This window comes from Leptodactylus fuscus, chromosome 5 (assembly GCF_031893055.1).
Source record: "Leptodactylus fuscus isolate aLepFus1 chromosome 5, aLepFus1.hap2, whole genome shotgun sequence".
Taxonomy (NCBI): domain Eukaryota; kingdom Metazoa; phylum Chordata; class Amphibia; order Anura; family Leptodactylidae; genus Leptodactylus; species Leptodactylus fuscus.
Window position 1 is genome coordinate 88,905,569 of NC_134269.1, and position 13,371 is coordinate 88,918,939.

General features: G+C 40.0%; 1 protein-coding gene across 1 annotated transcript in view; it reads left to right on the top strand.

The window, feature by feature from the left end:
• The window catches only part of MAN2C1 (mannosidase alpha class 2C member 1), a 48,718-nt gene extending 38,893 nt beyond the window's left edge, over positions 1 to 9,825 (top strand). The window contains exons 19-26 of the mRNA XM_075273683.1: positions 168 to 272; positions 352 to 508; positions 1,000 to 1,143; positions 1,404 to 1,513; positions 3,070 to 3,149; positions 3,757 to 3,902; positions 6,368 to 6,471; positions 8,747 to 9,825. Of these exons, the coding sequence (XP_075129784.1) occupies positions 168 to 272; positions 352 to 508; positions 1,000 to 1,143; positions 1,404 to 1,513; positions 3,070 to 3,149; positions 3,757 to 3,902; positions 6,368 to 6,471; positions 8,747 to 8,864 (964 nt within the window). The 3' untranslated portion in view covers positions 8,865 to 9,825. The remainder of the gene's footprint in view (positions 1 to 167; positions 273 to 351; positions 509 to 999; positions 1,144 to 1,403; positions 1,514 to 3,069; positions 3,150 to 3,756; positions 3,903 to 6,367; positions 6,472 to 8,746) is intronic.
• Positions 9,826 to 13,371: the final 3,546 nt, after the last annotated feature.

Sequence of the window (13,371 nt, forward strand, 5' to 3'; positions counted from 1 at the left end):
GGTTCTGACTCTAGCTAGCTATCTGCAGATGTAAGAAACTAATACAGAGCAGACAGTAAGAATATATTTTGTATGTTTACTTATGGATTGCATTGAGTGTACTGCATGTAGTACAGCATTTCATTAAAAACAGTGCATATAATGTAACGTTATGGCTTTTGTTCCAGAGAGTGCATCCCCAAAGATTGTTATGGAAACCAGTTTGCGATATTTGATGACATTCCCTTATACTGGGATGCTTGGGATGTAATGGACTATCACTTGGAGACCAGGTACCCTCTTCTAGCCTTGTTTTGTTCATGTAAAGCCCTGCTATGAGCTATCATTTATTCTGTCATGTTCTTATTGTAGGAAACCCATAACAAGTGTCTTGACTAAACCAGAGATTACTAGTAATGGAGGGCTGCGTGGAGTTGTGAAGTTTAGTTTGAATATCAGTGGTCATAGCACCTTAGTGCAAGAGATAATCCTTGATGCTTCAAGTCCGTACATCAGATTTAATACTAAGGTAATGTATGGAATTCATATGGTATTTAAACAACATAACAGAAAGAAACAGAGGCTATATCTGCATTTTATTTGTTATCAAACCTTTATGTCCATCCTGTGTCCAGTTAGTTTAGTTTAGGATTTGCCCATAATGCCATATGCAAGGAACTGTCTCCAATATGTATGGAGTGTAACTGCTAGGACAAGCTGATCTCAAATTCGATGGACCACGACTTGTTTTCTTTAATAAGTCAATACGCTCCACTTGTGCAAATAGTTCAGTGTAATCTTAGACAGGCGGTGTAAAATTACCCCTGATTTATCACAGTAGCGGATAATGTGTGATCAATTTTAAATCTTTAGGTTTGTTTCAGTTTTTTTGTAGCATTAATAAAGTACATTGCTATTATCCTTATCATAAGGAGGCTTATATTTGTCTTGATATTGAAATTCAGTCTCAGTATTTTGTTTGATCAATGTACCTATGATAGATATCTGTTTTTGCTACAGGTAACCTGGAATGAAGCTCATAAGTTTTTGAAAGTTGAATTTCCTACTACAGTTCACAGTACAAATGCAACCTATGAGATCCAGTTCGGACATTTGCAGAGACCTACTCATCGCAATACGTCTTGGGACTGGGCCCGATATGAGGTGTGGTCTTCATACTGTTCCTAGTACTGTATCTTATATTAGCCTATTACCAGACACATCATTAGATTAATAAAGCTTTACAATGTTTGAAACTGACACTGTTTTAGATAAAATAAAAGAAACAACATATCCCCTGTATTACATTGCCTTCAGTTGGGTTCCTCTGTTGTGTCTGCTGTTTGGATAGGAAAACTAGTATTTTTTGTATTTTTTTTATGTAGTTGTATATGCTTATATTTAGTATTCTGTTCACTTTGCAGGTTTGGGCACATAGGTGGATGGATCTGTCAGAACATGGCTTTGGAATAGCAGTTCTGAATGACTGTAAATACGGTTGTTCGGTGCTTGGAAGTGTTCTCAGCCTTTCCTTGTGAGTTTTGCCAGTATTTTCTCTAATTTTTCTTGTTCTTTTGAAAGGCAGTAGATAGGTAGTACGCTTCTCGACTATTATTGCAAAAAAAGCTTCTGTTTTGTCATTGAATGTGCACACATGATTTTATTTAGAACAGTGGCTGTAATACACAGATCTAAGTGGAGAGATCAGTGGTTTCTTCTCATATATACTGTATTCAAATATGACATAGTAAAAGGAGTAGAGAAGGCTAAGGGATGTAAGCACATAATATCAGACCTGAACAAATACAGGAACACACACAGCTCTGTCTTTATATGAAAGCTGCTGTGTGTTCACACTCTGTTTTGCAGGAAAGGCATATAATAAATTTCACAGGGAGCGATATAGCTGTATACATGAGCAAAACTCAGTGACCAGTAAACCATTTTCTAGTCTATTAAAAATACCGACAAATAATGTGCATGTATCTGTACGTATATGTCTATCATAGATATATATATACGGTATAGGGATTCCAAGGCCTTTACATGCAAAAAAAAATGTAAAATTAACATAAACGAAAACAATGTTACATTGGCTTTCCTGTCCCACCATTGCCTTGGATTTCTCAGCAGCTTTTACATAAAACGTAAAGCTCCATAGGAAACTGAGTAAACAGGATTCACCAGCTGAGATTGCCACTCCACTGGATGGCGTCCACGTGACCCATGCTTACTTAGTTCTTCCACCATTTGGCTAAATTGAAATTATGCAAACTTTTTTTTCCAAACATACACATGATCACAGAGAAAGTGAGAAGTGCATGCTGTAAAACTGCCTATGGGAATTAATGTCACATTATTCAAATAATTATTTATTCTTAATAAATTCTTATAGGAGAGTTCTACATTTTTATATCTCTCTTTCTTGTCTTATGGTTTAATCGATCTTTAACACTTGTAGCCTCCGAAACGCGTAGGCTTTCTTATAGCATGCACTTTTCTCTTTGTCTGTGGCTATTTGTCTACTTGTAATAAGGTTTGCATAGCTTCCACTTGGCCAAGTGCTGGGTGCACTTTTATTCTGATATTGCTTAGGAAACTGAGCCTGAGCACTGGTCTGATGTGAAAAAGGTCTGAGCATTAAAAATATCTGGCTTAGGGCTCGTTCACATCTGCGCCCGGCACTCCGTACTTCAGGTTTCCGTTTCCTGCATAAAACAGAGCAGGAGACGGAAATGCAGGAGTCTTTCTCACCCATTCATTTGAATGGGTGAGAAAGATGTCCGGCCGTGAGCGGCGGTGAGCGTTTTATGCTCTCCGCCGCGAAACCAGGTTTTATAATCCGGACACAGAGTCGGACATGCAGTACTCTGTGTCTGGATTTAAAAAACCGGTTTCGCGGCGGAGAGCATAAAACGCTCACGGCCGGACCCGGTCTGTGGTTTCCGTCTTCTGGCATGCAGAAGACGGAAACCACAGAACGGACAGCTGAACACAGGTGTGAACATAGCGTCGGCTGATATGATAACGAATTGAAATTTTGAAGGATCATATATTCTGTTTTAATAATTATTTTGTATGATTTATTAGACTGAGAGCTCCAAAGTCCCCTGATGCCACTGCTGATATTGGAGATCATGAGTTTTCCTATGCACTTATGCCTCACGAGAGTATGTATTTAGATATAAAATAAGTTTTCATTATTATTACTGTTAATGTGAGATTACATTGTCACATCATCTAACTGGATAATACCCTATTACTATTGCTACCCTACCCTATTATTTTATGTACTGGTTTTCTGGATAAACTAATTTTTCGTATTCTGAAATAGATTTGAAATTAGGTGGTCTTGTAACGGTATTTTGAATCTCACCTCCAGACATGGGGTTGAAAGGCAAAAATGTTCCGAAAAATTGATCTAGTTATCAAGAAATATAAAACTTAACCTTTAATTCAATACATAAGAAAATACAATAGAAACCCCTAAAAAAAAAAAAACATACATCAGTTATGCGTTTTGAAGCGAAATGACTCTTACAAATAGATTTATGATAAAATAATGATTGTCAGCTTGTATCTTGGAATATTTCTTGTGTAGCCAATGGATAATGTAGGGTTCCACTTTGCCTTAGTGCCAGTATCTTGGGACTTTTGAAAGCCATAATCTCTAACAGGGTAATATCTGTGTAGGGGGAGGGGTGTTTTCCATTGTTGTATTGCACTTTTATTCCACTTTTTTTGTACATATAGTTTTCACCTTTTTTTTGTTGTCAGGATCATTTCAAGAGGCTGGTGTAATTCAGCATGCATATAACTTCTGTATGCCTCTTCTTACGACCTCAGCACTACAGTCGCTGGAGGAATCCTGGAGTGCTTTCACTGTACTTTCTCCAGCCATAGTGCTAGACACTGTCAAACAAGTAAGTGCACTTTGTTTTCTTCTGATCAGTGCTATGAATTGTTGGCACATAAGCTTCCCTCATTCCCAAATTAAGTTATCAGCAATTAAAGTTACAGATTATATCAGCGGCTCCCAGGGGAGCCTTGGAAACATTATCAGTGTCCTTAGGAGGTTTTTTTGGTAAAAATTATTTAGTAGGCAATTAAAATGAATCTAAGATCTTGATGACTATTATGGTTCCTAAATTAGAGGACTTCAAGGTGTTTCTTCCTCTCCAAGCATCAGCCAGATTCTCCAAATAGCGTGGAAGAGGAGATGACCTACAAAATGCACAGACAATGAATAATCATCATTGTCTGTGCATAAACTGTGTCTGACCTCCGGGGGAGGGGTAATATGGACTTCTGTCCATGTTATCCCCTCTCCTATCAGCCAGAGCGCATACTTTACTTTGCTGTCTGATTGTTCCATCTAGGGGTAATGTAATACTCCTCTGAGCCTAATCAGGAGAGTACAAGCTCTTGCTGATACTGAGGTTTTGATATATATATATATATATATATATATATATATATATATATATATATATATATATATATATATACACATTTTGTACACCTTGATCTATTATTTGATATGTTTTTTTGTGTGAGTATAAGACTAAATATGAGTCTTAGGTTCCAATATGTTTTCACTTTAAAAAAAAAAAAAAAAAAAAAAAAAAAAGCTATAGGACTTGGAAGGCGGGGAGTCGAAAACGAAAAATACCTGTGGTGGGTAGGGGTTAAAGTATACAGGAACACTGCTGGGGTTCATCAAACTGTATGGGGCGGCTGCTGGGGTTATTCAACAATAAATTTGTATTGTATAGAATCTAAAAGGGATGCAGCCCATCAACTTCAAAAAAAATTTCTATGTGTGGACCATTTGCCCAGCCGAGTTTGAGACCCCTGGACTAAATTTGCACCATCTGGATATTAGGATTAGTAAATCTAATCCCTCTATGTATAGATGAAATGCTTAGCACATGTAAATCTGGTAGGCTTTGACATGATGCAAGGAGAAAATCAAGTTCATCCAAATAAAGGATCAAACACAGCGCTCATTTCTCTCACATAATACATAATGCATTACTGTGACCACACCTAATCCAAAAAACATAATTGAAATTTTGAAAGAACAAAAACAAAACACAAGAAGATTGAAGATCTGAACCGAACACTCATCTTATTGAGAGCCCCTATACATGTAGTCAACTGGGTTTAAAGGGGATGTCCAACCATTTAAATATAATATTAAAGTGGTTGGCCAACATATTTTTTATTGTTTTAATGGTGCTGCTGAAGAGGCATTGAACATAAAAAACTTAACTGGCCTCTTCCCAGTCCTCCATTTCTAGTGGCAGTAGGTCTGGACTTTGATTTACTTGTCCCTCATCCCTATCATCAGTGACATGCTGTTTGTGCTAGGTGAATGCTACAGTACTCAGCAGTGACCTCTTCACAAACTGCACATGGCATGTGAAGAGGTCACCGCTGAGGCCTGTGATTGACTGCGGTCAGTTAGCACAAAAAGCTGAGGTGCGTGTAAACTGTAGTTTGGACCAACCAGAGGCCTAGAGAAAGGTGAGTAAAGCTTTTTAAGTTTTTGACCCCTTTCGAACCACTACTAAACAAAAAAACAGTTGGAACACCCCTTTAACTCTATATACATCATGAATGTAAAAATGTTTACTATTTACATGAGTATAAAAAGCGATCCAATGAAAAATTCCAACGTTTATTTACACAGTATGTTATAACTTGGGTATAGCATACTGGAGTTGGTGGAGTTCCTCATTAAAGAGGACCTTTCACCACTTTTGGGCACATGCAGTGTTATATACTGCTGGAAAGCTGACAGTGCGCTGATTTCAGCGCACTGTCGGCTTTCCCGATCCGTGCCCGGTGTAAAGCGCTATCGGTCCCGGGACCGTAGCGCTTTAGTGTCAGAAGGGCGTTTCTGACCATTAGCCAGAGACGTCCTTCTGCCTCGCGGCGCCAATCGCGCTGTGCTGTGGAGCCGGGAGGAACGCCCCCTCCCTCTGCTCACACAGCTCGTCCATAGACGAGTATTATCAGGAGCGGGAGGGGGGAGTTCCTCCCCGCTCACACAGCACATCGCGATAGGCGCCGCGAGGCAGAAGGACGTCTCTGGCTAATGGTCAGAAACGCCCTTCTGACACTAAAGCGCTACGGTCCCGGGACCGATAGCGCTTTACACCGGGCACGGATCGGGAAAGCCGACAGTGCGCTGAAATCAGCGCACTGTCAGCTTTCCAGCAGTATATAACACTGCCTGTGCCCAAAAGTGGTGAAAGGTCCTCTTTAAAGTTAACATGATACAGTACTGCTAGTAATATAAGCATAACACAAGCTGCAGCAATTCCATTTTCTAGTCCTAATTCTGTACAGTTTCACCCACAATACTTAATTGTTCTCACAGGCAGAGAAGCGGCCAGGCTCTCTGGTATTGAGACTGTACGAGTCTTATGGGAGTACTGTGGATACTTGGCTGCAGACCTCACTTCCAGTTAAAGAAGTTTTCTTGTGAGTATATACAGTTAATTATAAACTCTATGGATGCAATACGTAACTCAGCGCTACCATATGTATTTGGTACAAAATAGAAGATTAAACCAGAGAACCAAGTTAAACATTCACTGAAAAGATTGTCATCAGTTTTCACTAATGCAGATTAAAAAAAACTTGGAAACCTCAGCTTTGGGGTTTATGTAAAATAACACATAGTTCTATCATAATGTTTTGCATTTTGCTTTAAGGTGTTCATTCTGCATTAAGAATGACATGGCAGCTTTGTTCTTCGGTACATTACGATTTCTATGATACCAAATTTAAGTTGGTTTTAGTTATGTTTTACTGCTTTTACAAATAAAATGCCACTTTTTGAAAATGAACAATATTCCTGGGGTCACCATATATGACATCTATAACTTTTTTACTGTACTGTTGATTGGAGATATGTCAGGGCTCTTTATTTGCGGGGCAAGTTGTACTTTTTATTGATACCAATGTTTGATATTTATGACTTTTTGATCAGTCTTTATTGTTATTCTTTGGGGAATGCAAAGTGACCAATATACGTTAATTTGTGCATTGCGTTATATATATTTTTTCTTACACCGTTCACCGCATGGGATAAATAACACTATTTTTGGATAGTAGGGACTTATACGCACATGGAGATACCGAACATACTTAGGAACCATATTTCTTATCATTTACACCAAAAAACTATGAACTGATGTAGCTTCCACTACAGGTGAATGACCTGATCATGCATTTATGAGGAGGCATGCGCCTTGCCATAAATGAGGTGTACCCCCTGCCAGCGAAAGGGATATGGAAACTGGCATTGAAACTAACAGTCTCCATAAATCTACAATGTCACTGCTGCCCCTACTAACCAGTCAAATTTTTTTTTCATAATAATAGAACCACAGTAATGACTGGCCTGGAAACATTCAACTGATTGCCACCCTATGTTGCCGTTACACACCATCTAAAGTGTTAACAACTGCAATCTGTGCTGGCAACGATCATGGCTGTTAGCGGCGGGTGCTGGCTTTATTATACAGATGACATAATCTGTGTATGGTGAAGGTCCTGCACCTGAGCCCTCTTCGTACAGCACCTCATGTGGTTGTTAAGTGGTTACAATGATGGATTTTAAGACAATGATGGCGATTTGTTATTACTGGTGTACCATACCAAGAGGACAAAAGTTTTTTTTCCCAGAGCAATCTACACCATATTCATTCTATGTCATTCACTTGTGACAGTGTGAAAACAACACTTAGCCGGGCATTATTTTACAGCACTTTTCTGTTTAGAAAATATTGGCATACTTACATTGATAAATCTCCTCCAATGTACGGTACATTAGAACGGCACATTATGAACAATATAATACAGTGTAACAGCTACAAATGACCACCTCTTTGAGAAGACCAGATAGTTTTTCAGGTGCAGCAGATATCATGCAAGTACAGGTCCAAATGGCAAAACAATATGTTGTTTTGCTACTAGAGTTGCTGAAAGATTGTCCAGACTCAGTATTATTCCAGCTGTATTTTTGAGCAGAGCGCTAACACCACCTTCCCTGATTCCATGAGAAGAGGTGTAGTTATTGCTCTGTTCATGAATACAGACATACTTCTACTGTGAGGTTGGTGTAATCTCTCTCTGCTGCAAGTAGCGAAACATTCAGTCCTGTAGCTATAATAGGCTGCCCTTATACAGAACTGTATATTAAGGTGACAGATCAACTTTAAGGCCTCATGGGCCATGGTCATGTGATGAGCACACAGGTTCACTGCTTGTTACCAGGCAGATGTCTGATTACTGTGATGGGACTATAACGAGCTGTGCATCTGTGTGTTCATCACATGACCATGGACTGTATATCACATGACCATGGACTGTATATCACATGACCATGGACTGTATATCACACGACCATGGACTGATTTTTATCCACTGGGAGTAAACAGAATGAATGACAGCAAGCAGAGATCTAGAAATCCATGTGGAATTGATGCAGAAAGTATATTGGAAAATTGTATAACTTTTAATTATACAAACATTAATATTTGTCTCTCAATATTGATCTGAAAGTGGCCAACCCCTTTAATGTAATAACTGTTTACTAGTTCATATTATAAAATACCATAAATTACCCAAGTTTTTTCAGTTCTGGACCATGAAGATAGATGCTTTCTTGGGTCTCATTGGACTAGGATGTAAACCCCACCAGTAGTAGTAGGATTAAAACTATTGTCTTTTTTTTTTCTTTCTTCCATAGGTGTGACCTCTTGGAACGTCCCAGCAACAGCCAGCCACTCATGTTCCAAGACCAGGGTGTGAAACTCTCTTTTACTCCATTCAAGGTGCTATCTCTTCTCTTGGTTCTGCAGAGATAGCTTCTTCATAAGACGCTACTATTTTCTTACATCTGGTATTACATGGCTGCTTCTTTCTATTTGTTCTTTTTTATGATGATTTCCCTTAGCTTGTCACATGGAAAATGCAGGCAGGTGGAGCTGGACAGATTCTTATATCATTTTGTGGGAATAAGTTTGATATAACTTGCCATTTATTCATTTAAAGGGGTTGGCTAGACAATTTTTTTATATGTTAAATAGGCTGGGGAAGGTAAAAAAAAAACAAACACTTTTCCCAGTAGTCGGGTCCTCCCAGTCCATTGTCATCTTCCGGCGAATTTCCCTGGAACGTGACCACTGAGGTCAATCAGAGGCCTCAGCAAAGGGCACATAATGTAAGGGGGCTCTTCCTGATTGGCGTCAATTGTGCCATGACCACTGAGGCTAATCACCGGCTTCAGTGGATGGGATCCAGGACATCACAGCCGTCAAGCAGTTTCTTTTTGTGAAGGCAGCCAAGCAGAAGGACCAGACCGCTCTAGGAGGACTATGGAGCATAAGGGACAGGTGAGCTGTTTTTGTATGGATTGTCATAGAGGGACGGCTGTCAATCATTGGTAGGACCGCTCCTTGACTTCTCAGCATAAAAAGAACAGAGATAACAAGTTATATATGCAAACGTTACCCAAAAATGATATACCAATAATCTCACCTTCCCTTGCTAGTGATTGTATAGCATTTTGTAGGTGACAGGTTCACTATAAATTTGACCAATTTTCCCTTGCTTGGACTAGTAATGATCAGCAGTATGGTAAAAGGCATATAGGGTTACTCTGTGATTGTAAATGTTCCAGCTTGTAACAAATCTGGTTACATTACCTGCAAATTCATTTTTATGAAAGTATTATATACAATTCAAACTAATAAACGTATCCACAGACTGCATAGCTACAGCTCGCATATTAATTTTTTTCTTTTTATTTAATAGTAGTTATTTGATTATTTTTGGAACATCAAAATTGGTGAGTCCACTGCATGGAAGCGCAGTAGAGGTGAATTACAGGCGGCGGCGTGCACAGTGTAGCAGAGCGCGCACCACATAGACAGCAGAAGGAGGAGCCGTGGATGGTAAGTATGAGAGGATGGGGGGAGGCAATAGTAGTGACGATCCTTTTCCGGAAATGGGGAAGCGTATCATCACCGGATAATCAGAAAATGTGGGTAACTATCCATTTTTCATAATCACTGTTATTTAGAAAGTAAGAGGGTGTTTAGAATAGTGCTGGGATTTTAGGTTATCCTGAGCAACCCCTTTAACTCTGTTTCTATTGGGGTCAGTGGTTTTTGATAAACATATAGCATACAGCAATGGTTAAAGGCATCATTCCTATTATAGGGAACATGTATACAAATAGCAAAAGACCTGTGAGAGAGCTGCAGGAGGGGAGCCATTTTAGCGGACACGGTCCTTTGACCAGGGCTTTTTTAAACTGTATTCTCTGAAATTGCAGCCTTTTCTTGTCCTGAGGGAGCTTGCATCTGTTCTGTACTGCTTGGTTAGGGGAGCATGAGCCTGCTGTCAGATTATTTTTAAGAAAGACTGGTTAAGAATATTTTAATGTACAGATTGTACAGCAGTGTCAACCCGAAGGTCTGCAATTAGTTAAACCGCTGCAGTGTGATATCTTATCGCAGAAGACAACAGAAAACAATAAAAGGTCATTGGAAAAAACATTTTACATTGTTTTTAGTTGGCTTCTGTGACAAGATATCATGCTGCAGTAGTTTAATCCTCTAACAGTCAAATTAAAATTGCAAAAACCCTTATGAAATTGTCACTTTTTTTATTGCAGATTTTGAATTTCTGTTTGAATTTAATATTATTCGTACAAAACTCTGGTGCCTTATATGTACTTTAACCCTTTAGCAATCTAATACAATTAGGCTTAAAGGGGTTGTCTGGGATAAAATGTAATTCCTACACTAGTCTAAACACCCTCTCCAGTCTATTTTCTACATTGCCTAATTTATCAAAAATATATCTAGCCATTTAACCAGACATTTTCTGGTTATCTGGTGACATTTAGGTTATCTCTGCTACAGATATGTTTCATGAGTTTGTGACTACAGTCTAAAACAAATATGAAGATAATAGGAACAGAATAACTAATTCTAACTAATAACTAAGTCAAATTGGTACACAAGTGAAGTGAATCTTATTTCATAGATGAAACTGCGATGAGAAATGTATGGAAAACAAATGGTAGTAAATAAAGCAGAATACCCTATTCGGTTCCCTGGGGGACATACCGTATTTTTCGGACTATAAGACGCACTTTTTTCCCCCCAAATTTGGGGGGAAAAGAAGGGTGCGTCTTATAGTACGAATGTGGCGCCTGGCATCCGCTGTAATAGAGAGGCGGAAGCCGGCAAGTGATAGACGCCATTACAGGTGCCGGGGCCTGCGACATCGCTGCGCTCCTCTGCCCTGCATGAAGCCAGCAGCGGGAGGAGTGATGCTGCTATTCCGCTCCTCCTTCCCCCCGCCGCTGGCTTCATGCAGGGAAGGGCAGAGATGTCTCAGGCCCCGGCGTCTGTCCCTCCTCGGCATCCGCCTCTCTAGTACAGCGGATGCCGGGTCAGTATCCGTGGCCCCTTCTCCCCCGGGGCCGGTCCCCACCGGCCCCGTACCTGTAAAGTTGCAGGCTGGCTCCTGCGCGACGATATCGCAGGAGCCGACCTGTTCGGGTGACAGCCGGGAGCCTAATGAGGCTCCCAGGCCTGTCACTGCTGTATTAGTATTGCGGCTGGTCTCTATGACCAGCCGTAATACTAATAGACAGAATGTCCCATAGACGGCAATACAGTTGTATTGCCGTCTATGGGACTTGCAATCAAGCGACCGCAGGTTCAAGCCCCCGGGGGGAATAAAATAGTAAAAAAAAAAAAAAAAACTTTAAAAATATGAAATAAATAAAAGTTCTAAATCACCTCCTGTCCCTAGAATATATATATAAAAGTAGAAAATCATATATCATAAACCACCGTTTTTTTTTTCAATAAAAGGTGATCTAAGAAATAGATATTCCCCAAAATGGTATAACTAAAAAGTACTTCTGGCCCCGCAAAAAAAAAAACACTCTATGCATCCCCGTACAGCTGCAGGGTCACCTGTCAATGTGGCCTTGCAGCTGTTGCAAAACTACAACTTCCATATATTAAATATTTTACCATTTTTTGCTTCAAAATTTTTTTTCCCTATTTTCCTCCTCTAAAACCTAGGTGCGTCTTATAGTCTGAAAAATACGGTAGTTTGGATAAAACAGTATAAAGATAAGATAAGCAGCAATAAAAAAAAATACAGTGTCCCTTTCTAGATGTCAGTTCTTTAGTCCTACTTTGTGTTCTCCTTATGTGTAAGTTTATCTCTATGTAAGGAGATTTAACTCCCCCTCCGAAATATCATAAGACATTCCTCCAATTTGAAAAACTGAAACCCAATAATATCTGCATTCATGAATCTCATTTCAGCCCCACCTTGTTACATGCTACACCCTTACTGTGCATGCCCCAAGACTGTGGCCTTCTGACCTCAGGTGAAGACTTTCTTGCTGGGAGTAGCACACTCTGTGTTCCCTCCTACCATCTTCACTTGAGGTGCTTCATGCTCCCCCTTTCAAACCCTTGTGCGAGATATCTCTTTGCCTTCTGTCCTGGAGGTTGCCTTCCTAGTAGCCATTACTCCCATTTGCAGGGTCTTCGAAGCGGCTGCCCTGTCTCGGAGCATCTTTTTCTTGTTCTCAACAGGCTGTTCTTTGTCCACCATCTTCTTCTTGTCTTACCTTCTTTCTGACTAGACCCCTAGCATCTGTGTGAGTGCTGTCTTCTCTGCCTGGATGTGTCCAGATGATCCATTTCTATTTGTCTTTATCTTAGTCCTCTTGTAGATTGTATGGCTTATTGTTTCTCCCTGAGCGCCCTCACTAGGGCCTGATTGAATAGATCAGGAGAAGGAAGTCTTGGGAGCATTCTGCTATAATGGAGGCCTGTTGTCTTTTCTCATTGTAGTCATTGGGGGACACAGATAATGGTGGTAGTTGTTGGTTCCATGTTCTTTTTTGTTTTTTTTGTGTCTCTCGCCTACTGCGGCGGTACAAAATTACCAGCACAGTGTCTGTGGAGGGGGCATAGCCTTGTGGTGGAGCCATATCTTTGGTAATTCTTAGTGTCAACCTCCTAGTGCCCAGGTCTATACCCATGGTTCTGTGTCCCCCATTGAGTACAACAAGAAAATAATTTTATGGGGGCAACACGGTGGCACAGTGGTTAGCACTGCAGCCTTGCAGCGCTGGAGTCCTGGATTCGAATCCCACCCTGAACAGCATCTGCAGGAGTTTGTATGTTCTCCCCGTGTTTGCATGGATTTCCTCCCATTCTACGAAGACATACTGATAAGGAAAAAAAAAAGTACATTGTGATCCCCATATGGGGCTCACAATCTACGTTAAAAAAAAAAAAAAAAGAATTTTATGGTGAGTACAAGAAT